This window comes from Camelus dromedarius, chromosome 6 (assembly GCF_036321535.1).
Source record: "Camelus dromedarius isolate mCamDro1 chromosome 6, mCamDro1.pat, whole genome shotgun sequence".
In the NCBI taxonomy this organism is placed as follows: domain Eukaryota; kingdom Metazoa; phylum Chordata; class Mammalia; order Artiodactyla; family Camelidae; genus Camelus; species Camelus dromedarius.
Window position 1 is genome coordinate 8065999 of NC_087441.1, and position 23795 is coordinate 8089793.

The 23795-nt window shown below is 44.3% G+C and overlaps 1 protein-coding gene across 1 annotated transcript in view; it reads right to left on the reverse strand.

The window, feature by feature from the left end:
* TMEM181 (transmembrane protein 181) overlaps positions 1 to 12369 on the reverse strand; it is a 70283-nt gene extending 57914 nt beyond the window's left edge. Inside the window, exon 1 of the mRNA XM_031456616.2 lies at positions 12216 to 12369. Within this exon, the coding sequence (XP_031312476.1) occupies positions 12216 to 12346 (131 nt within the window). The 5' untranslated portion in view covers positions 12347 to 12369. The remainder of the gene's footprint in view (positions 1 to 12215) is intronic.
* Positions 12370 to 23795: the final 11426 nt, after the last annotated feature.

Sequence of the window (23795 nt, forward strand, 5' to 3'; positions counted from 1 at the left end):
TACAGTAAAGTTATTATTCTTACTGCGGCCGGAAGGAATGGTGTTTGATTTTGCCTGTAGCCCTGCAGGAAGGAGCTGAGGCCTGCCCGCTGTTGGGAGGATGCCCAGTCCTGGGCGCCTGAATCATTCACTGCTGGGCAGTAGGCATGCCTGCCCTCTCCAAGTTGACTGTTAAGTAATCTTTGTTGGCCTGAATCCAAAGTTGAGGGCTCTCTTCACTCAAGGCATCGAGTTACACTAGATCCACCATCATGCTGGATGGATCAACCAGGGGAAACCAATCTGCACATAGAAACATAGCCCTGTCTTCCAGTCCTCACAGGCTTGGTGGTTAGACATCAGCGTGACTTTGTTGGTGTGCTGCACCGCCAGCAGATACAGCTACAGGGCACTCCCCCAGCCACGTGGGTGTCTGAAGGACTGAAAGGGCACAGCTGGCCCGGGTTGAGCAATGTTGTTCCCAGGTTGCCTCATTGCCTCGGGGACAGAGCGAGCAGGCCAGGCTCCACCCGCCCACACTCCCCACATCCGTGTGCAGCACGTGCTGGGGGTGCATGGCTCACCTCTCACTTTCAGAGCTTGGCTTCCAGAGGGAACCACCCTCCACCCAAGCCGCGCCCCACACAACAGACCAAGCTGCTCAAATAAGGTCCACAATTTGCCATTAATTGCAAGTTAGGGTAAATGCCGCGTGGGTCAGTCTCGGACCCACGATGGGGCTGTCCTTGTCCAGCTGCAGGTCAGGGGTCACCGGGCTACAGAAATCCTCTGCTTTGGCTTTGGCAAGGGGGTTTATCCTGATTTCCTAGGTGTGACCTAAACTACACAACTCAAGTAAATACGGAGCAGGGCAGGAAGAGGCAGGGAGGCTGGTATAGAAAAGACAGGAAGCAGTGCCCTGCAGTCTGGGCTGAGCAACCCCGGAGTGGGGGCAGGAGGACCTGCAGAGAGAGGCCCTGAGAGGGGCCGCCAGGCACCCACCCATCCTGGGAGGAGCTGGGAGGGGCCTGAAGCAGCAGCTTCTGAAAATCCCACCTCCTGATGCATTTCCTTTGAGAGAACTGCCGGAGCATTCTCGGGCTATTTTCATTAGATTCCATTTAGGGTAGTTATTTTTTCTTAAGTTACGGAGCAGATAAGATGGTATCAAGGAATTTTGTTTCAGGATCAGAAAGGAAGTGCTCCAAAAGAGTTGTTGTTAAAGAAAGGGCCTCGAGGGGTTTTGCCCTGTGGGGATTCTCCTTCGAGAACCACGGCCCAAAGGCTAGGATGCCATGCTGTCTCTATTGAATGGGGAGGCTGGGCGAGGGCTGAGGCAAAAAGAAGGCCAAGAGGATGAGAGAGCCTAACGAGGAGGGAAAACCATTCCAGAGTGGAGAGGTACAAGGGGGTGTGTGCCCCTGTCACCTCTGCCCACCACCCCGCGGTGACCCCAGCTCACACACAGGCGACTCCCAGAGGACAGCGCATCTACGGAGCCTCCAGCCCTGCCTCCTTCAGCTCCACTTGGAGTCACTCCCTGTGGACTGGTCACTTCCAGGCCGTTTCTCACCTCTAGGGTGACCAGTTGGCTCAATTTTGCTGGGACTAAGGCATCACCCAGGACACTGGACTTTCGGTGCTAAAGCCAAGACGATTTGGTCATCCTACCTTTAACCCAACAGCCCCTGAGCGAGCTGGCTTCCTCCTCTGCTGGAAGGCCGGGCCAGAGCCTGTGTCCTCTGCCCGCGTCCCACATCCTCCTTTGCCCTGTGCACATACCACACACCATAAACACACACCACACACACACACCTTTCCCAACCTGAACAGGATAAACCCCAGGCAGCTCAGGTAACACAGAACAGATCATGGATAGCTTTGCTGGGGAGACGGTCACTGGCCACCTGCGTCAGACCCACAGCTGTCTTGGCTTTAGAGCCAGGAGGGGCCTGAGATCATTCCGCAAGATGCACAGACCTAACTTCCAAGATGGTAGCAATGGCTCCGCGTCAGGACTCAGTCCTCCTGACTCTTCATCAAACATTCTGCTGCTAGTTTAGAAAGTATTCTCAGAGAGGAACCTAAATCCATAGCCCTCTGGCAATCGTGCTCCCCCAAAGATGTTGAAGTCCTAACCCCCAGTGCCCGTGAACATAGTCTTTTGGAAATAGCGTTTTTGCAGATGATCAAGTTAAGATGAGGTCAAGAGTGGGCCCTGATCCAATCCGACTGGTGTCCTTATAACAAAGGGAAACATGGATGCAGAGACAGACATGCATAGAAGGCAGACAGCCACCTATGAGCCAAGGGACATGTGAGGCCACCAGAAGCTGGGACAGAGGCCTGGACAGGTCCTCCTTCACAGCCTGCAGAGGAAACAACCCCCCAATATCATGATCTCAGAATTATGGCCTCCAGAACTGTGAGACAATAAAATGTCTGTAGTTTAAGGCCCCCAGCTTGTGGCGCTTTGTCATGATGGCCCTGGACACTAACCCAGAGCCCCAGCTTTCACATTTCGGGGACGAGGCTTCAGGTTTGGGGTGTCCTGCCCCAGCTCGGAGGCCTGTTCTCACCGGGCGAGGGGTGCTTTTCTGCTGCAAAGCTGGGTCATCGCTGCAGCCCTGTTACTCCGGGGCCCAGAGAACAGATGGGGTGCTTACACCTGCTCTGCTCTTTGGGAAATGAGTGGCTTTATCTTTTCTTCTTGGTTCAGAATGAGACGTAGCAGTGAAGAAAAAAGAACCAAACAACTCTGCTGCATGGGCCACAGCTCTGTTTACATTAAGACCTACATAAAAACCATTAGGCCTGGGGGAGCCACCAGGAAGAGCCCTGACAAGCATATAGCACCTCCACAAGCATGGGCAGCCCATTCAAGGCATTTTGGACGTCCCTCAGGCACAGAGTTGTGCCACCTGGAAACACCAAATGATGAATGAACAAAGCGTGGTGAGACGGGACTGGTGGGTGTTGTGCGTCCAACAAGGCTACCGTTCCCCCGGGGCCTAATCACACCTTCATCGTACCTCAGTGACGGGGACAGAGCAGACAGCTGTTCAGCAGAGAAGTCCCAGCTAAGAAAGCGAGAAGCAGGGGGCAGGACGTGTAGACATGCACAGCACGGGGATGAGCCCTCACACCGCCAGCAAGCTGCCCCTCTCTTAGGCCTCCTGGGGTTGCACTCAAGCACCTGAGGGAAACCTGTGCTCTGTGGAAAGGAATCATTCTTCCAATATTAAAGCAAGGGGGGCTTAACCCTGCAGCTAAGGAGGTACCCTTACGTGTTTGGAAATCCATAACGAAGGTGTAGAGCGTGACGGGGAGAGGAACAAAGTGGCCGTGATGTGATGGTGGGAGACGTCGCCCATGGCTGGCCAGGGAGAGACTGGGCTTGGCGGGGTGGCGTCAGCCCCTTGCTGGGACACAGCCCCTGGGCCTTCGTGCATCAGGTGTCAACCAGGATCCTGGTGATGCTTAAAAGCAGAGCTTCCAGTGCTGTATTTACCAGACTGACTGTCCATCCCACTTCTTAGTTTTAATTTCTTAAGTGGCATTTCCCTGTGTCCTGAGTTGGAGCATCTCTTCATATGCCTTTTGCATTTCCTAATCCTGATGCTTTGCCCACTTGGGGATATTTTGCCAAGGGAAGTGGTGGCGGTGGTGGTATAGGATTTCTTCATATATTCTACATAGTGTTTCTTTATAAAGAATCGATCTTGAAAACACCTTGTATTTTCCAGTTCACTGTTTTAAAACTTTGTCTCATAGGGTCCTAAGCGGAACAAAAATTCCCAATTGTGGTATGATCAGACCCACCACTCCCTTTGCCATGTGAATTGTGACTTCATAGTTTTAAGAAGTATCTTCCTCCCTGGAGGTGTCAAAGACAGTCTCCCACCTTTTCCTCCATTTACTTCAGAGCGCTACTTTTCCCATTCAGGGCTTTCTCCTTGACTCCGCCTTTGCACAGGTGTGAGGTAGGGATTGAGTTTCATTTTTCTCCATGTTTTGGGCAAGATTTCCCAGCACCATCCAAAACAATCCTCCCTTTCATCATTGATACGTGATGCTACCTTAATTGAATATTACACTCATGTATACATGGGTCAATGTCTAGACTCTACTTTTGTTTGCCTATGTGTTTATTTTTGACCAAAACCATATGTGTTTATTGTCACGGCCTTAGAGTACATGAAAAGCCCTTCTCTTTACTCTTATTCTTGTTCTTTATTGTTTAAGTAACAGCTCTGTAATTCATACATCATAAAATTCACTATTTTAAGATGTACAATTCAGTGTTTGTTATTACATTCACAAAGCTGTGTTACTATTTAATTTTACAACATTTTCATCACACCCCAAAAGAAACTACCCATTAGCAGTATCTCTTTGTATCCCCTCTTCCTAGACCCTGGCAGTCACTCATCTATTTTCTGTCTCCATGGATTTGTGTCTTCTGGATATTTCATATAAGTGGAATCATACAATATGCAGATTTGGGAGAGTGGCTTCTTTCATTAAACATAGTTTTCTAACCTCATCCATGTTGTAGCATGTATCAGTGCTTTGCTTTTTATGGCTGTAAATACTCCATTGTATGGATATACCACATTTGTTCAACCATCCATCAGTTGATAGACATTTGGGTTGTTCCTACTCTTTGATTATTATCAATGCTATTACAAACCTTCATGTACAAATTTTTGTGTAGACAAGTTTCCATTTATTTGGGGTATATACTTAGGAGTGGAATTGCTGGGTCATATAGCAACTCGATGTTTAATCTTTGAGGGACTGCCAGACTGTTGTACAAAACAGATGCACCATCTTACATTCCTGCCAACAGGAGATGAAGATTCCAATTTCTCGACGTCCTCAACGATGTTTTTTATTATCTGTCACTTTTATTTGGGTGGGTGTGAAGCGGTATGTCATTATGGTTTTCATTTGCATTATTCTAATAGTTATTTAGTGGATTCCTTAGGATTTTCTATACACAAAATCATGTCATCCGCAAATTTACTTCTTCCTTTTCAATCTTAATTTTCTTGCCTAACTTCCTTGGCTAGCACCTCCAGTACAATGTTAAATAGACGTGGCAAGAGTGGACGTCCTGATGTTAGGGAGAAAGTATTCAGTCTTCCCCCACTAAGTATGTTAGCTGTGGGTTTTTCACAGATGCCCCTTATCAGGTTGAAGATGTTCCCTTCTGTTACAAATTTGATGCTTTTATCATGAATGGGTATTGAATTTTGTCAAATGCTTTTTCTGCGTCTATTGAGATGCTCATATGATTTTCACCCTTTATTCTATCAATATAATGTATTATATATGAACTGATTTTTTAATGTTAAAACAATCTTGAATTCCTGGGTTAAATCCCACTTGGTAGTGGTGAATAGTCTTTTTTTTCCCCCAATAATCCTATTGCTGGATCCAGTTTGCTAGTTTTTTGGTTTGGGAGATTTTTTTCTCCTTCTCCTTCCCCTTCTCTTTTTTTTTCTTTTTTTTTTTTGGAATGTTGTGTCTCTATCCACTAGAGATATTGATCTGTAGTTTTCCTATGATGTCTTTGATTTGGTGTCAGGGTAATATTGTCTCATAGAATGAGTTGGGAATTACTTTCTCCCCTTCTAATTTTTGGAAGAGTTCATGAAGAACAGATACTAATCATTTAAAAATTTGGTAGTGAAGCCATCTGGCTCTGAGCTTTTGTTTGTAGGTAGCTTTTTGATTACTAGTTCAATTTCTTTTCTTATTACGAGTCTTTTTCAGATTTTCCACTTCTTCTTGAGTAAGTTTCAGTAGTTTGTGTCTTTCTAGGAATTTGTCCATATAATCAGATGTCTAATTTGTTGACACATAGTTGTTCATAGCATTCCCTTGCAATCCTTTTTCATTTCTGTAAGGGCAATACTAATGTCTCCTCTTTTATTCCTGAATTTTGTAATTTGAATCTTTTTTTATAAGTCAAGCTAAAGGTTTATAAAACTAGTTGATCTTTCCATAGAACCAATGTTTAGTTTTACTTATTTTTCCCATTGTTTTTATATTTTTATTTCATTAATTTTCACCATGATCTCTATTATTTCTTTTCTTCTGCTTGCTTTGGGTTTAGCTGGCTCTTTTTTTCCTTAGTGCTTTAAGGTGGAAGCTTAAGTATTGATGAGATCATCTTGTTTAAGGCAGGCATTTACAATTATTAATTTCCCTCTAGGCACTATTTTAGCTGTACCCCATATGTTTTGGTATATTTTACCTTTTTTTCACTTATTGAGAACACCCCCAAATGTCCCTGAAGCTGAGCTGGCATCAAGATACTGTTCCAAAGCCAAAACAAAAAGCAGGAATTCTTAGAAGGCATGGTATGACCAGGAGCAGGTCCTGCCCCCCTTATGAAATAAGTGAAGAAACAAACAACACAGGAGCCAACATGCCGAGACCACCTTTAACCTTTAACACATTTATATAACAACATGGGCGGGGGGCAGGGGGAGAAGCCAGACCAACAGATGTGGAAGAAGATAGCCTGGTTGCTCCCAAAGGAGGATGGGCTGAGGGAAGTCTGTTTAAGCAGATTGGAAGGAGTCAAGAGTGGAGGGGAAGATGACCTGAGAACAAGAGGGGATCACTGATGGAGGAAGATCCCAGAGCAGGGAGAGGAGAGCCATCAGGAGTCATGGGGGAGGGGTGCTGCCTGGGGAAGTTGCATGGAGCCGTAGGGGTGAGCCTGGGGGTAGCTGACCTGCCCCAGCGTCCACCTCTGGCCTCTCATATCTGTGCTTGCTTGGGTCCTTGACCCATGGCCCACCTGGTGCCTGCATCTTGTCCCAGATGGAACACAACACCACCGCCTCCCTCACTGAGCCAGATTTGTGCCAAATTCCAAGTTCTCAAGCAAGTGAGCGTAATGAAATTATTTTTTTACCTTTGAAATAATAGAGACAGAGAAGCTAGTTCTAAAACTCACAACCTCATCAGGGATATTTATAACTTCCTCCCACCAAAAAAGAAAAGACAGAGACATCAGTGCTCAGAAGTCACAGAGTTGTCTCCAGGAACTTGAAAACAAGGAGAAAGTCAGCCTGCTGAAACATTAACATTAAAATCAGGACAGATGGGACAGGATAAAGATATGCAGATTTGCCTTAAATAGAAGAAATGGTTTAAACCTGACAGCAACCTGACCAGAGGTATTAATCCCAAGAGGAAGGATGGTCAGCCTGGGCGCCTGGTAAATGGAGAATCAGCCAAGGTGACTGTTGACGGCAGCCTCTCAGCTTTGTTTTTTGTTTGTTTGTTTGTTTTCTGCTGGGCACTTTACATATTTATGTATTTAAGCCACTCAGCTTTGTGTAGGGGAGAGGGAACCTTGACCTAATACTTCAAACTTTGAAGAGATGCCGGCACCAGGCTCTCTCAGCCTGACGCTCATCAACAGTCCCCTCACACCCATGGGTTCTGCATCCTGGCTGAGAAGCAGCCTAGACCAGTTAAATCAGAATCCTTGAGGGTGGAGCCTGGGCATCTCAATTTTCAAAATCTCCCCAAGGTGATTCTGATGTGCAGCCAGCATTGAGAGTCTCTGATCTAACTAATTCACCTGGCTCTGATACCAGGCCCACCATTGCCTGTGTTCTCATGGGTCTGCATTAGCTAACTAAATAAACTGGCATCTGGATTCTGTACAGCAGTCCAGAACTTGGTTAATGTGAAGGCCTCACTGAAAACTAGTTCTTCTCTCAATGAGTTGGTTAAAAGAAGCCAGCAAGAATGAGGGCCAGCTGCAGAGCCCTGACGAATTAACCAAGGTGACAAATTCACCAAGGTGATGAAATGTTGCTTCTAGAAGACTCTTGGGTGAGGACACCCCTGCGATCACTTCACTGGCCAAGAAAATTCAAGCCCAACTTGATTGCTCCTATATTTCACAAAGATAAATTAATAACCTGAGAAAAAAAAATGGATCAGAAAAATGGCCAGCCACATATTTTCCAAGAGCTGAGCTCTAAATGAACGTATCTCTTGTCTTTCATGTTTCTTTAGCTCTTTTTCATGTATGCCATGGACATAGTTGACTGCCTATCCAACATCCATTCCTTATATCTTCTTCCTAACAGAACCCCAGTTTGGTTCAGCTAATTACCCCTCCTCCCTTGAAGACCTGTGTCTTCGGCAAACTGGCTCCACCCTCAGCTCCTGAGGCACTCTGATTTGCCTGAGTCTAATTCCATCCTTTTGCCAGCTTGTGCTCTAGAAAGGACAAGTGGCCTCCATCTAGTCAGAGGCACAGTAGCTGGTGTTCCTTAAAGCTGTCTAATAAGGCATACCACACATACAGAAAAGTACATGTGTCATGTGTACAGCTTGAGTTGACCTGTGTAACAAGCACCCAGAAAGCTGAGCTGGCATCAAGACACTGTCCCAAAACCAAAACAAAAAGCAGGAGTTCTTAGAAGTCATGGTATGACCAGAGCAGGTCCTGCCCCCCTTATGAAATAAGTGAAGAAACAAACAACATGGGAGCCAACATGCCGGCTTTCCAGTCATTGCCCCTTTCTAGTCATTGTCCCCTCAAGGGGAACCACTACCCTGACTTCCAACAGCGTAGTCATTCTGCCTGTTTCAAATTTCTTTATATAAGTGGAATCAAACTGTGTGTATTCTTTGTACTCAGCCTCTTTTGCTTGCACATTGTGTGTGTGAGACTCATCCTTATTGATGTGTGTAGTTGTAAGCCGTTCACTTTTATTATTGTATCATATTCCATTACGGAAGAAGCCAAATTTATCCATTCTACTGTTGATGAATATTTGGCTGCCTTCCAGTTAGGACTATTACAAGTTGGGCTGCTATGAACATTTTAGTGCATGTCTGTTGACAAGACATGTGTACAGACATACCTAAGAGGAGTGGCTGGGCCAAAGGGGATGTGTATGTTCAATGTTAGTAGTTACTGCAAATATTTTCCATGGTGATTGTACTAATTTACTCTCCATCTGCAGTGTGGGGAAGTTTCATGTCCTTGTTAACATGTCTGTCTTCTTCATTGACACCATTTGGTGGGGTTATAGAGGAGATTCAAGGAGTTTTGCTGTGGACTTCAAGTCGTTCCTTCTCTTTTAGAGAGCTTTAGAAAGCCACCCAGTTCTCCCCATGAATATGAATGAGAAGCAATAGCCCAAATGGTTATTAGTGGCCAATTGCAGCCAATTGCTATCCAGTGAAAAAGAAAGGACTTAGTGATGTCATTAAGCTGCTGGATCAGCAACTCAGTCTGTTACCTTATTGCTTAGGCCGGTTGCTTTGGTACTTCTGTTATTGGTTTTGGAAAGCCATCTTTAGTGTTATCTTCATAAAGCACCTGAGCCTCACAACACCCTTGTCTCATTTTTCTGATGTGAAAACTGATCACCAGTGAAATTCGATGATTTCCCCAAGGCCAGGGAGTTAGTGAAGTGAAGAGTTGGGATTTCAGATGCCCAACCTCCAGTTTTTCCACTTGCACGCGTGGCACCCCCTTTCCTCGCAGGCAGTACAACTGTCATCTCTCATTTCATGAAAATGACTGTGAGTCCTTTGATTACACAGCTGCCATTTTTCAGTGATGCCAAATTATGTAGCTAATATGCAAATAGCCATGCCACCTAGCCATCTTTTGAAAATAGAGCATTAGCAGCTGTCTCCTTTCTATACCATGTTATGAGGAAACTGTCAACTACATGAGGCAAATCCCTGGTCCTCCAGGGAAAAATGAGCTGGTGATTTTTAGTCATAAATCACTAATGAGGAAATGAAGATGGTGAGAAAAGCAGGAGCAAAAATTATAGTAGCAAGTTCATCTTCCAGCTAGACAGATGCAGGAACTGTAACCATCAGCTTCCCAACTTAGAAACCCAGGAGAATTTCACCTAGATTTGTAAAGGTACAACCCATTGATATAAAAATTCAATGGAGCAGCGGAAGATAGTTCAATGACCTAAAACATTTCCTCACTATAAAAGAATCTTTGTGATTCAGCCTAAGTGCTCTGCTGACTCACAAGATGATAAAACATTCTGCAGTCAACTTGTTCTCAGGCCAATGGGGCAGGAGGGGTCCCCTTCCACCTATAGTGAATTCATAGTCTTTAAGATCCAACTCAACTAATGAAGTTGCTCCTGGAGCAAAGATTCAAATACTTGTATAGGGCAGGCAACCAAACTGCTCATGTCACCACCCCACTTACACCCTCTGATAGGCTTCACATTGGAACTCTAATGAAATCCATATCCCTTAGTCCTGCCTTCAAGGCTCTATAGGACTGGTCTTGCCTATTTCTCTGACCGTTATGCTCCAGACACACTGGTCTTCTGTCTGTCCCTTGTACATGCTGTGTTACTATGGCCTCAGGCTTTGCACTTTTTCTTCCTCTGCTGGAACTTTCCTCCCCAGATCATTATATAGTAGGCAATTCATTCTTCACCTCTCAAATATCACCTTTTCTAAGAGCCTTCCTTGACCACCTTCTCTGAAGTAGCAACCCATCCCTCTAGCATGTCACTTGGTTTATTATCTTCCTAGCATGCATCACAATATGTAATCACTTGCTTATAAGCCCCATGACATCAGGGACCCTGTATCCTCAACACCTAGAATGAAGTAGGTGCTCGGTAACTATTGGTTGAATAAATAGGTGAATGAATAAGGATGACCTAATTATGGATTAAACAATGATGAGTTTTTGTTTTCTTCTCTGCTACCTGATTTAAGACCACTTTGCTATTCAATAGCTCCTTTGTCAAAGAAGTGTTCCCAAGAGAACAAAATATAGAGGAAAAAAAAGCAGGGAAAAATTAGTGAGAACATACATCAAAAATAAGATTTGAAACTATCTGTGTTTGTTTGTACCATACTGTCAAGCCTCCTAGGGGGCTGAATTCCATAGTTTGTGAGGTTCATCTAAAAGCTACACCATGTGGTCTTGAGATTATACTCTTTAAATGGAATTTTCACTCAGTAATATTTCACTCAGTAATAATAGTGACCAATATATTGGTCAGCAATTATTGGTCAGCAAGATACTGATGAATATATTGGTCAGCAATATATTGGTGACTAGCCCCAAGGAAGCCATTAAACTTTTGAAAAAAGTCTGATGACAAGTGTGACACATGTTCTTCTGAGTACGTACACACATACTACTATTAGCCCAGGGTGGACTGCACAGAAATGACCACCACCACTTCAAAGATACCTGTGTAATATGCTTGCCATCCTTGAGCACAGAGTGAGTGAATCATCACTAGGACCTTTGCTTTAAACAGACATTTTGGTTCAAGCTTCCCATTTTACAGATGAGGGAGCTTGAAGTGCAGAGTTAGCAATTAACTTTCTCAGGGTCACAAAGATAGTTAGTAACAAAACCAATCTAGGCTCCAGGCTCAGGACTCCTGAAGGGTCCTTTCATCACCCTGCAATAGGCCAGGTAGGTGCAGACATTTGCAATGGATATATTTTCCCATCAGAACAGCAAAGTACAGGGAGGAAGGTGCGGGTGCTAAGGGAGTGCAGGGCCCCACAGCTCTCACTTTGGCTACAGGAGAAGGAGACAGAGATGAACAAAGACAAGCCTAAACCAACAGCTCCTTGGGGTGCTGATTCATAGCTACCCCCAGCATCTCCCCATGGTGCCGCTTAGCCCTGAGGCCATCTGACCCCAACCCTCGGCAGCAGCCCAGCCTGGGAGATTTTCACAGAAGCCCAGAGGCCTGAGTATCTTAGAGGAGAGGCCAAGGCCCGCCCTGCCCATGCTATGCTCGAGGGGGAGTGATGTCCCCTCAGATTAGGTCCCACTCAGCAAGGCCTGAGAGAAGACCTCGGGGGCGGTAGGCATGGGGGGGCGGTAATGCGTGGAGGTGGGGGGGTGGTTGCGACAGGAAGGGAAGGGAGAAAGGGAGGAGCAAAGAAAGAAGGAAACTCCCTGGATTCCTTTCTCAGGATTTGAGAATCTCGCTCAGGTTTCTAGGGCATGGAAAACAGCTCTTCGCCCAAGCTCCCCGGATCTGCCCTTGACACCCAGAATGCGAGCGCCGCTGCCAGAAACAGCGGACCTGCCGCGTTCCCCACCCCCCACCGTCGCTTGGCCCGGGACGAGGACGGCAGGGGTGGGGCGGCCCAAAGCCCGGCTCTGCGCCCCGGCTCCCCGCAGCCTGGCCCACCGGGGGCCATGCAGCCCGCGCCGCCCCTACCTGTAGTAGCGGTCATCTTTGAAAGGCGTGAGGTCCTCCTTCAGCTCTCGGTATGCCTCCTGGAGCCGCTTGCACAGATGCTTGAGCTCGCTGCAGAGCGGGGGCTCGAAGGCAGGGTACTCGGCGTCCATGCCCGCGCCGCGCCCGCCCGCGCCAGACGCCGCCGCCTTCGCAAGCCCGGGCGTCCCCTCCTCCCTCCGCTCCGCCCTTTGTATTGCTTCCTTCGCCCCTTCTCTCTTGCCAGCTCCGGGGATCGGGGCTGCCAGCGCGCTGGGCGGGACCAAGGAGAGGGAAGAGTAGGTGGCGGGGGAGGTGGGAAGGGGGCGCAGAGGAAGGTGGGGTACCGCGCACGCAGAGCTCCGCCGCGGCAACTCCGGGAGCCGGCCCCTGGGAGGGTGGGGATGGGGGTCCCCGCCCCGCTGCCCCGCCCCGCCGAGGGAGGCCTAAGGAGGAAAGGGTGCCGCGCCCAGCAGTCGCCGCCCAGGGAGCGGGCAAGGGTGGGGGGTGGGGAGTCCCACACAAGGTCATCTGCCGCCCAGGGCAAAAATATAAAGGACCACCCTTGCTACTGCTCGCTTTGAGAAAGGGAAGAAACTGGAGGTGAGAGAAGAAAGGAAAATGGGACTTGGGGACCGACCGAGAGCTCCTTTTTGCTGGGAAGGTCAAAGGCTGGAACCGGTTATCACGCTCAGCACCACGGACAGCTCCCAGAATGCTTTCCCTCCCTTTGTGTTCCACTCGCAAAAATATTTTAAACGAAACCCATTACGGTTGTCATAATAAATTTTTTTAACGATAAAGGAACGTGTCCGAATGAGATACCTCTTCTCACATGTTCTATAGCCATCAAAACAAAACAAAAATTCCAAACAAAGGAGTTTCTCATCCTCTACAAAGCTCAACACTGGTGTGTAAAATAAAACTCACAAATCAACAGTCTTCCATGAGACTACTTATCCAAAGATGGTGTCATCTAGTCTTGTGATTTTTTCCAAAAACAAGTGGAGAAACAGTTGTTCCAGATGATGTCTGTGAGTTTCCACCTGAATCTAGTACAGGTTTCCATATGAGGTTGATCTTGTATGTGCTAGAGGAGCCTTCTACAAATATACATTTTGGGGGCCTAAATTACACTATTGACTCTAAATTATAGAATATGGTTCCCAGGAATCTGTACTTTTCAAAGCTCCTCAGGTGAGTCTAATGATCACTCACGTTTAGATATTCTCAGAATTTCCGTATTTCCTGCTTTTACCTATGCTCTAATTTCACTCATTCTTCCTTGCTCTTTATTCTTACCATCATGTTTTATTCCCCCCTTCCCCGTGCATTTTGGAACAACTTTTTTCTGCTAGCCAAGCTCTCCAGGCTGGCCTTGCAAATATTTCCGTAACTTCTGATCATCGTGCACTATGCACAGTTAGGTTTTAGCCCTAATTCAATATTATAAGCATAGTATTTAATCATCTCAGGAAGACAAAGAAAGGGGCTCACAGCTTGCTATATCCAAAATACAGTGAAGAGAGACACACTAAGAAGAGATCCTTCAGAAAACATATGTGCAGATTTGTTTTCTGTAATGTAGTAGAAATTATGAGACCAGCATATGCCATATTTCAATTATTTCATGACTGGCTACAGAGAGATTATCATTAGGGGAAATATTCACTAACCCCAAAGATATCCCAGAACACTTTAAAAATCTCCAGGAATCCTCCCCTAGCCTCTCCAGCCTAAGCACTTTCCCCACTTTGAACCACTGTAGCCCGTAGAAGACAATGTAAATCTTCTGGCTCCAGTACTGTGGGGGTACTAATCTACTTTGTTACCTCTTTTATCACAAAGAGCTGAAAATGCTAGATAAAATATCACATGCACATATGTGCATACACATATGTAACAACTGTGTAGATGTTATGCACACTGAAACGGTATAGTATACTGTAATTACTTTTCCTTTTCTGTACATTTTATTTCCTCTAGAATTAATAATTGTATTTGTTATTGCTTAGTTTTCTATGTATGATTATTAATTCAACATCAAGTACCCCACCAATTGTCTAATTCCCCTCTAAACAATGCATTCTATCAGTTTCATCTTTGTGAAATCTCTCTTTGTCTTCTGACCAGCTATGAACTGGTTGCCCTATGCCTGGCACAGGGCTGTCATCTGAGCGATCTCTTCACCACCATCTTGGGGGTTCTCTACCCTCTGTTCTTTGGATCCCATGTTTCTCTCTTTATTGGTGGAACATATCTTCTAGGGGACTTCTGAGAAAGAAGGCATGCAAGGAAAAATTTTTGAGGTCTTGAATGTAGAAAAATGTCATTCTTTTACCCTTACACGTTCTTGATAGTATGGCTAGGACTAGAACTCTAGATTGGAAATAGTTTTCCCTCTAAATTTTGAAGGCATTTCTCCATTGTCTCTCAGATTCTAGAGTTACTATTGAGAAGTCTGAAGCCATTAGAAATCCTGATCCTTTTTATATAATTGTATCTATTTCCCTGTGCTATACAGTATAAACTTGTTTATCTATTCTATATATACCTGTCAGTATCTACAAATCTCAAACTCCCACTCTTTCCCTTCCCACCCCCCACCTTCCTGGTAACCACAAGTTTGTATTCTATGTCTGTGAGTCTGTTTCTGTTTTATATTTAAGTTAGAAGATAATCTTAAAAATGGCCCCAAACAATCCCCCCCTCCCTATAGGGGCATGATGCAGGTCCCGTCAAGAGGCTTAGTCCTGTGAATTCCATTAATCTGGGCTGGATCTATACGGCTTCATCCTATAGGATACAAAGAAAGTGCTGTCCTGGGACTTCCGAGCACTGACATTAAGAAGGCCTGTCAGGTCCACTGTCTCCTTCTGAGAACCTACTGCCATGCTGTGAGGAAGCCCAAGCACCTGCACAGAGAGGGCCACATGGAAGGGAGTTGGACCCTTTGTCAACACTCAGCTGAGTTCTCAGCATCATATTGCCAGCCATGTGAATGCGTCATCATGGACCTGGGTCCTTCAGCTGGGTGAGCCACCCAGGTTAATGTCACGTGGAACAACATAAGCTTTCTTTGCTAAGCTTAGCTCAAATTGCAATATCATAAGTGAATATATGATTGTTTATTTTAAGCCACTAATTTTGCAGCATAGCAATAGATAGATAAAATAAGGGGGATGAGGTGAATATGAATATTAAATGCATAAGGGCCCCTCCCATCCTTCTTCCTCCATTCTGCCCCCAGAATACTGGCAACCAGTTCTTCTCTTTCCAGTAAGGAAAAATCCTTCTCTATGGAGTTGGACTGGTTGTGTTAGTTTTCTATTGCAAAACAAAACATCTCAAAACTTAATAGCTTAAAACATCAACATACCATGAGTCTGTCAGTATAATGGGCTGAGATGGGCATTTCTTCTGCTCCATATGTTGTTCAGTCTTATTCATGTGGTTGCCTCTAGCTGAGCGCTGGGCTGGGGCTGAGAACTTTCAAGATGGCCTTGCTCACCCATCTGCAGTTGGTGCTGGTTGTTGGCAGAAGCAGCTCAGCTCTTCTCCCTATAGTTCACATCCTCCAGGGTTCCCTCCACACAGCCTCCATCAGGAAAGCTCAGACTGGCTTACACAGGCTGGCTTTCAAGAAAAAACAGAAGGTGCAATACCTCTTAGGCCTAGGGCCAGAAGACATATTGTAACTCCCAACCCATTTGACTTGTCCAAGCAAATTACACAACCAGCCCAGATTCAAGGTAAGGAGAAATGGATTCTGTCCCTTGATGGGAGAAGGGGCTCAGTCACATGACAAAAGGGTGCCCTTTTGGAGTCCAATCTAAGAGAAAAGACCTGACAGTATTGACATCAAGGATTCCTCAAGGAAATAGCTCAGCCATATTATGTCCAACAAAGTCCCCTCCCTCCCTAAGTAAGTGCACACACACACACACACACACACACACACACACACGCCCCTTCCAAGCATGTTAGTGCTCCAGTCTCAAACAGGAGCATTAAAGTGAGTCACTGGACGTCTGAAAAAAGCTTCTAATGTGAAAGAGACGTAACAAAGCAGTAAAGAGCAACTTGGAGAAAGTAGATTATAAAGGGAGAAGGATACATATTTTGAACTGTCATGAATATTAGAGAAAGAGCAGGAGAGAGGGAGGGAGAGTAGGAGGAGAAGGAGATGGAGGGAGGGAAAACACTGCATCCATGAAACAAGAACAGGATGATCTATAAGAATTAATATTCAGTGAACTAGTCAAAGCTCTTGGAAATTAAAAGCATCACAGTAGAAACAGAAATCTTAACAGAAAACTTGGAATACAATGTTGAATAAAAGTAGAAATGAAAAGTAAAAATAAAGAAATGAAAACTAGTAAAGAAATTAGAGGACTGGTTCAGCATGACCAGCTTTCAACTAATAGGAGTCCCAGAAAGAAATAATAGAGAAAACAGCGGGAAGAGACTTTGCAGGGAAACAATCAAGAAAATCTCCCCAAACTGAAGTATTGGATTGATAGGGGGAGATTTGCTCTAAAAGTCAGGTCCAATGGATAAGAACATCACCAAATAATCTTGAAACGTCATACTGTGGGCAAAATGAAGCTCCTATATGCTTTCAGAAAGAAAAAAATAATATAACATGCTTTGAACTTTACCTGAAAAGAGACAACCAGCCAGGAATAAGACAAAAAGGAATTATGTAAACACCAATGAAAATTAGTCTGTAGGCATAAAGAAAGTCAAATTTGATTAGTATCTAACTTGTAATATAATTACAAGGAACTCAAGTCCACTCCAGGAAGTTGAGCACAGAAGCACGTAAGAGTATGTACAAAGCCATAAGCTTTCTTTCCACCCAGACAACACTCAAGCCTCACGTTTGGGATGGGGAGATCCAGCAACAGGCTTCACCCACCGACACAGACTCACCAATTACGATATCATCAATCACAAGTGCTTTCTTGAAGACTTTTAGGAAGTTACTGGGCTCCTTTCTTGATTTGGTTAAACCTGGTGAAAATATCCTATGATAGTGACAGGGGAGACCTCTAGACTTAATCACATCTTTGGGATCTCTTTACATATGTGTCTCTCCCACAAGACTATGAACTCCTAGAAGGCAGGAACTGATTCTTACTCAATTTTGAATTTTCAGTACCTACGGCTGCCTGGGACATCATGGGTATTTAGTGTTTATTAAAATTAAAATTAAAATTAAAATTAAAATTAAAATTAAAATTAAAAGTGCTCCCTTTCTGCCCCAATGTTTAACTTCTAAAAATCAGGATGCTAATGAGATTTTGAAAAAAGATTTGAAGCCAGCAACTTTTTATACATTGTCTAAGTGAAATACATCGTTCATCTATATGAAAATTAACTGAATTTACAGTTTGTAAATCTTCATTTTTGATGTCTCTTTAAAAGGTTGGTAGCAAAAAAGAAGAAATATCTATTAAAATTAATTCTTTGCATCCTTGTCTTTTGAAATATGAGATCATAAGAGACCTCTGAGTGACATGCATTTACATTCTGTAAGGCTTCCCAGTGGTTACTGGGTTGTTTATTTGCTAATTAGATTTTAAAGGGCATTGTTTCCTCTGAGAGCATAAGGGACTTGGCAAAGAATCATCAAATCAAAAATACTCTTCAGATCATTTTCATCCTCTGAGAGGAATAAAATAGTCATAAGAAAGTCTATTTAGAGGATGAGATGAGAAGGACAATGAATATGGTTGGTATAATTTATTACTGCTGAATCACAAATACATAATTCTTTCTCTTCTCTTCAAAGAAACCCCACAATAAGTTATTTTTCTGGCTCTTAGTTGAGATACTCCCTGGATATATGGTTGATGGTAGTTTTATTACCAACAACTATAATAATAGAGCCATTCTATTGAGCACATACTGTGTGCTAGACATTGTGATAAGCACTTGATGGCACTGTCTTTACTCAGATATCTCAGCAGTTTTATGGGGTGGTGTATTAGTCAGGCTCTCCAAAGAAATAGAACCAATAGGAACCAACAGAACACACACACACACACACACACACACACACACACACACACATTTATATATATTTATTATGAGGAATTGGCTCATGTAATTATGGAGGCTGACAAGTCCCATGATCTGCCTTCTGCCAGCAAACAGTGAGGCAGAAAAAAGGGGGGTAAATTCTTTCTCCTCTGATTTTCATACTTTTTAGGTCCTCAGTGGGTTGGATGATACTCACTCACATCGGGGAGGGGGCAAATTACGTTCCTGAGTCCATCAATTCAAATGCTAATCTCATGCAGAAACACTGTCACAGACACACTCAGAAATAATGTTTAATCTGGTCAAGTTGACACATAAAATTAACCATTCTAGGCGGCTACTACTATTATTGCTGTTTTGAAGTAATCAAAGCTTAGAGGGGTTGAGTATGTGCTCATAATTCCAGAGCAAGTAACAGGAGTTGTATTTGATCCCAGATGTGTCTGACTTTATAGATTTCACTTTTACTCCATACATGGTACAGCCCCTAATGAAGCATGGCATCCCATTGAACAGCAATTGTATTTGGAGATTGAGGGATTGCAGCGCCATTAAGTAATAGCCCTGTTTCCCTGATTTCATGTAGCATCATACAACCCACTGAAGATACACCCTGTATTTAAGGACAAGTGAGGCTAACACATTTAGAGTCTTATTACAGTTAGAGCAGATGGTAGTATTCATGCGTATATATTCCTCTAATCTGTCAGTCTCATGCCAGTGCCTCTCATTGACCAAACCTAACAGGATGCCAGGAATCTAGGTTGCTGGGTGATGCAGTCCAGAGGTCAGCTTCCTGGGACACAGGGGAGGAGGGTAAAGAGAATTACCAGCACATCCTGCTCATAGAATTTTCCTCTGGGTCAGTGAATCCATGATGGTAGAGAATCGACATGACTTCAGAGAGTAACACCCAGCCTCAGGAGCAGCTTTGGCTCAGAGGGCAGCATGCTAGCTGCGCCCAGGCAGCGCTGAGAGGCACAGGGAGCGCTGTTATTCCATTTCTTGAAGGTATATTTGACTTTTACATTAATTAAAATCTGTTCTTACCTTTCTCTGTTCTCTTCTCCTTGACTTTTTAAAAAGATTCTGTTGTTATTTTTCCAATGTCTGAAGACGTGTATTTTGTTAATTTTCAGTTTTTGCATTTATGTAAAAATAAGCATTTCAGATTACAAAATCATCTCCAAGTACTGTTTTCATGGAATTTCACAAGTTTTGATTTATTAACACACAGTTCCTCTTTGACCTCTGGGTTATGTAGGATTCATTTCAAAATTTCAAATATTTAGGCAATTTTGGTTTTTTTCCATTATTGATTTATATTGTTAAGTACATTGTGCTTCCGAAACATAGTCTATATGGTACAGATTCTTTGAACTTTGTTGATTGCTTCATAGTCGCTTATATGATCAATTTTTATAAATGCTCTACTTTTGTTTCAAAAGATTTCGTATGCCCTAGTGGTTAGGTGTCAAGTTTTATGTATGTCCATGAAATCAGGCTTTTGAGTGTTAGGTCCATCTATAATATAAAAACCTATGTTGTAAGTTCCCATCACAATGGTAGATTTGTCAATGAATCCCTGTAGTTCTAACAATTTTTGCTTCATATATTTCGAGGCTGTTTAAAAACCTTCATTGTGGAAATTTTCACACATACCCAAAAAGAGTCTAGTGTAACGGCTACTCATCCTCCATCCATGTGTCTGTCGTCCCTTACACGGCTTCGGTTGTCAGTACCACTCTTGTTTCATTTATTTCCCCTGCCATTCTGTTGTTGAGATATTTTAAAGCAAATTCCTACTGTAACATTTTACTTTAATATTTTTCTCTGATAGATAAGGCTGTGAAACATATAAACAAAACATGTTGAGGCACCCACAAGGGAAGAACTGCTGACTCTCCATGGTTTTCAGGCTCTCCTTTGGGAAGCTGACCCCCTCTCTAGTTCAGTTTTTCTGGCAGAACAGAGTCAAGGTATGTGAAGTAGCTACAATGATGCCCTGTATCCAGTGGGTGCCCAGTAAGTTGTGGTAACTACTTACCTCCTGAAATCTTGGGGAATGGTCTTGGGAAGTCAGGCTTGCTCAACAGCTAGCAATCCTACAGGGTAACACACTTTGGGAAGGCCCCAGAGTCTTGATAGTACCCTTGCTCTCTTCCTGTCACGCTGAGGGAAGCAGGCAGAGGCTAAGCAGGGTTCTTGGCAATTTGGGGTAATGGGGGTGTGAGGGTGAAAGGATTGCTGGTAAATATTACCTTTGGGCAAATCTAGGTTTACAGCCAAACGTTCTAATTCATCCTGGAATTTTGCTGAATGAGACATTGCTCATGATGAGTGGTGTCTCAGATGGGTCTTAGATAAGTCCTGTTTATTATAGAGATTTTATATATACCCTGAGAGCCCACCCTGTTCCAGGAATTTATGAGGCACTGGGCACTCTCCTGGAGTCCACAGTGTAGACAGGACATCAATTGTCATACATTCATCAGTGTGTGAGTGCAATGGGACATGTGCTCTGAAGTAATGTGACAAAGCCTCCATCTAGACCGGGGCAAGGGAAGGCTTTGCTGCAAATGTGGTCTTGAAAGAGCTCTGAAGGATGAGCTGAGTTAAAGGTGAAGCTGGGTGGAGGGAAGGCGTGGCAGGCAGTGAGAGGTGCTTGGGCAAGGGAGAGTGTGTGGAGAAGCTCGCGGAGAGAGACTGGGTTCTGGAACACAGAGCAGTGGGTGAGTGTCGACAGCTGAGGCTGGAAGACTAGTCAGGATTAGGTAAGGGCCTGGCCTTTACCCTGAAGATAAGGATGATGAGGTACCGTTCTGAGCACTTCACTTTGCTAATTCTTATAGTCCTCGAAACTACTCTCTCCAACGGGCACTACGTGATCCTCTTTCTGCAGGTGGGGAAGCAGACAGAGCCGCTGCGTAACTTTGCCCAAGGTTGCCCAGCTAGTGAGCAACACACCCCAGCAGGTTGAATCTAACTGCCGTTAGAGGGGTTTAGGCTGAGAAATGATATAAAAACAGGGTTTTTATTTTTTAAAAAATCCCCCCTGGTCACCAAATGGAGAGTGGACTGGGAGAAGGGGGAGCGGGAAGACCAGTGAGGAGGCAGCTGAAGAAGTCTCGGTGGGAGAGCAAGAGGGTGGGCACCGGGGTCAAGGCGGTAGAGGTGGAGTGTTGGGAGGGCTTGAGAGCCCTGGGAGGAGAAATGGATGGGACTTGGTGGTGCATCGCTGTGGGCAGAGGAGGAATGGGGGGCAAGGCTGGTTCCTCCCTGGCACAGCTGGGATCTCCTCCCTGGATTCCGGACACTAAGGCATTGAGTGGGAGGATGAGCTGACCTGGGAGAGAAGGGATTCGGCAGAGTCTAGCAGACAGAACTAGCTGGGACCATTCACTCTGTGAGGCAGGGCTGTGTTTATTTTATTTGCCAGGGGATTACCTATCTGAACAGGAAATCATAGTGATTGGCACGTAGTAGGTACTTCATTAATATTTGATGAATTCAAGGAAGAACAAAAAGTCTGTGCCTCGAACCCAGCAGCTGAATAACTTTGGGTGAAGCACTTAGCCTCCCTAGACTCAACAATGCCTACACCACCCTCCAACCTGAGGCCGGGCTAGTTCTGTATTCTGAAAAACAATGCACACACCAGCGATGCGCTGGAGTCAGCTTGTACTGGCTCGTGACAGCCGTGGGTAAACCGTCAGGAATCCTGAGAACGGTTTGTTAAACACAGTCACTGTTAAACGTTGTTACTACTACCCTCTCTTTCTAACTCCACATTCAGTGACATGTTGGTTGCTTGAGATTGGCTCTGATGGGAATATTTACACCACGAAAATCAGTAAAAAGCCATAAATCAGGAGTTAATTTGGTTTTGTTTATTGCTTCAAGGCTAAGCTCTAGACTTAAAGTCATGGGGAAGTGAAGTTAATAATGTGCTTTAACTTGAAAAGAGTATCATGTCAGTAGCCATTACACTGTAAATAGCACAGAAAGTGGAGGAAATTTTCTCCCAGTATTTGGAAGCTATTATCCAGTTTAGCACAGAAACTGGTCATGTCATTAACGTCCAGGTAAAGTTCTGACGTTGCACTGAACATACATCGTTGTTGTTTCACAACTGTCTTGCTCATAAATGCAAGTGAGGATATCAACCAACATTCACGTCGGAACTATACTCATTTGTCAGTTGCAACCATAGGTTGGCTATGGATACGATCATTTGGCAAAAATCGACAGTTATTCTGTGAGACTCAACTGGCTATATGGAATTATAGTAGGGTATTGTATATTTTATTTTTTGTAATTGTGTGCTATGCATTCTTTGTATCATTGCAATTTATAATGCTTACGTAAGTATATTTATGCATTCAGGGTTTTGTTTCTGGAGAACTAGTTGTTAAACGTTTACCAGCAGGTCCCTGTGCTCAACCCTGAGCTGAAAGTATTGTTCTCTGAGAGGGTATCAGAAGGAGACAAAGCCCAAGCAACAGAGAACCAGCAGGCGCCGAGGGGAAATAGTCACACTTACCCAGCAGGACCCGGGCAGGCTGGATGACTTACAAGGGATACAGAGGAGTCAGACACTTCAGATAAACTTCTGATAAAGTTGTCACTGACACTTTATACGTACCACCCCTTCTACTGAGAGGCTTGCAGGGCTGGTGAGTGAAAAACTAGAGAATTAGATGCTCCATGAATTTCTGAGAACACGCTGGCTTTAACATTCGTGAGCAGCTAAGCTCCCTCAAAGTTGCTGCGCTCCGCCCACCACCCTCCAGTGGGATTCAGGATGTCTTACTATTTAGAGGTGGCAGAATTCTTGTTTAAACATTCCAGAAGCAAGTGGCCTGGAGCCAAACAGCACAGCCCTGTTTCCGGGTGAGCTCAGTTTCCCTGCACGAATGTCTATGGTGAAGAGATTCATTGTTCCAACTCTGCCACAGAAAATGCAAAGCTTTCAAGAACTCACCGTGAGCACTGCGAGGACTGTTTCTGTGTTCCTTGGGGGTGAACTGAGGCAATAAAATAAAAATGAGGTTTGTGATAAAATGTGACTCTAACTAGAATATGATCTACACAGAGTGTTTCGTAATTACCTTTCTCACATAACTTCTAGGGGCTCCTAAAATGTTTCTCCCTTTATGACTGTTTCTGAACACACCTTGTTCAGCGTGCCCTTCCCACTTCTGCAAGATCTAATCAGGAACTGAGCAAGGTGCATTTTTTTTTAATAATGTATTTTTATTATTAACAGCATATAAAATACAGATTAAGTACTAAGAAAAGCACATCCTTAATCCCATACAATTTAGAAATGAGTATTATTAATATTTTAGTGTATTTACTCCAGTATTTTTCTGTCTGTCACGTGTGTACTTGTCCTCTACAGTTGTCAGTAATTTTTTCTTAACTTTACATACTATTGTAAGTGTTCTTCCTTACAAATTCATCTAAAGCATCTTTTAAAATTGGCTTCTATTCTTTTGACCTGTCCCTGATGGTTAGTGCCTCCTCAAGAAA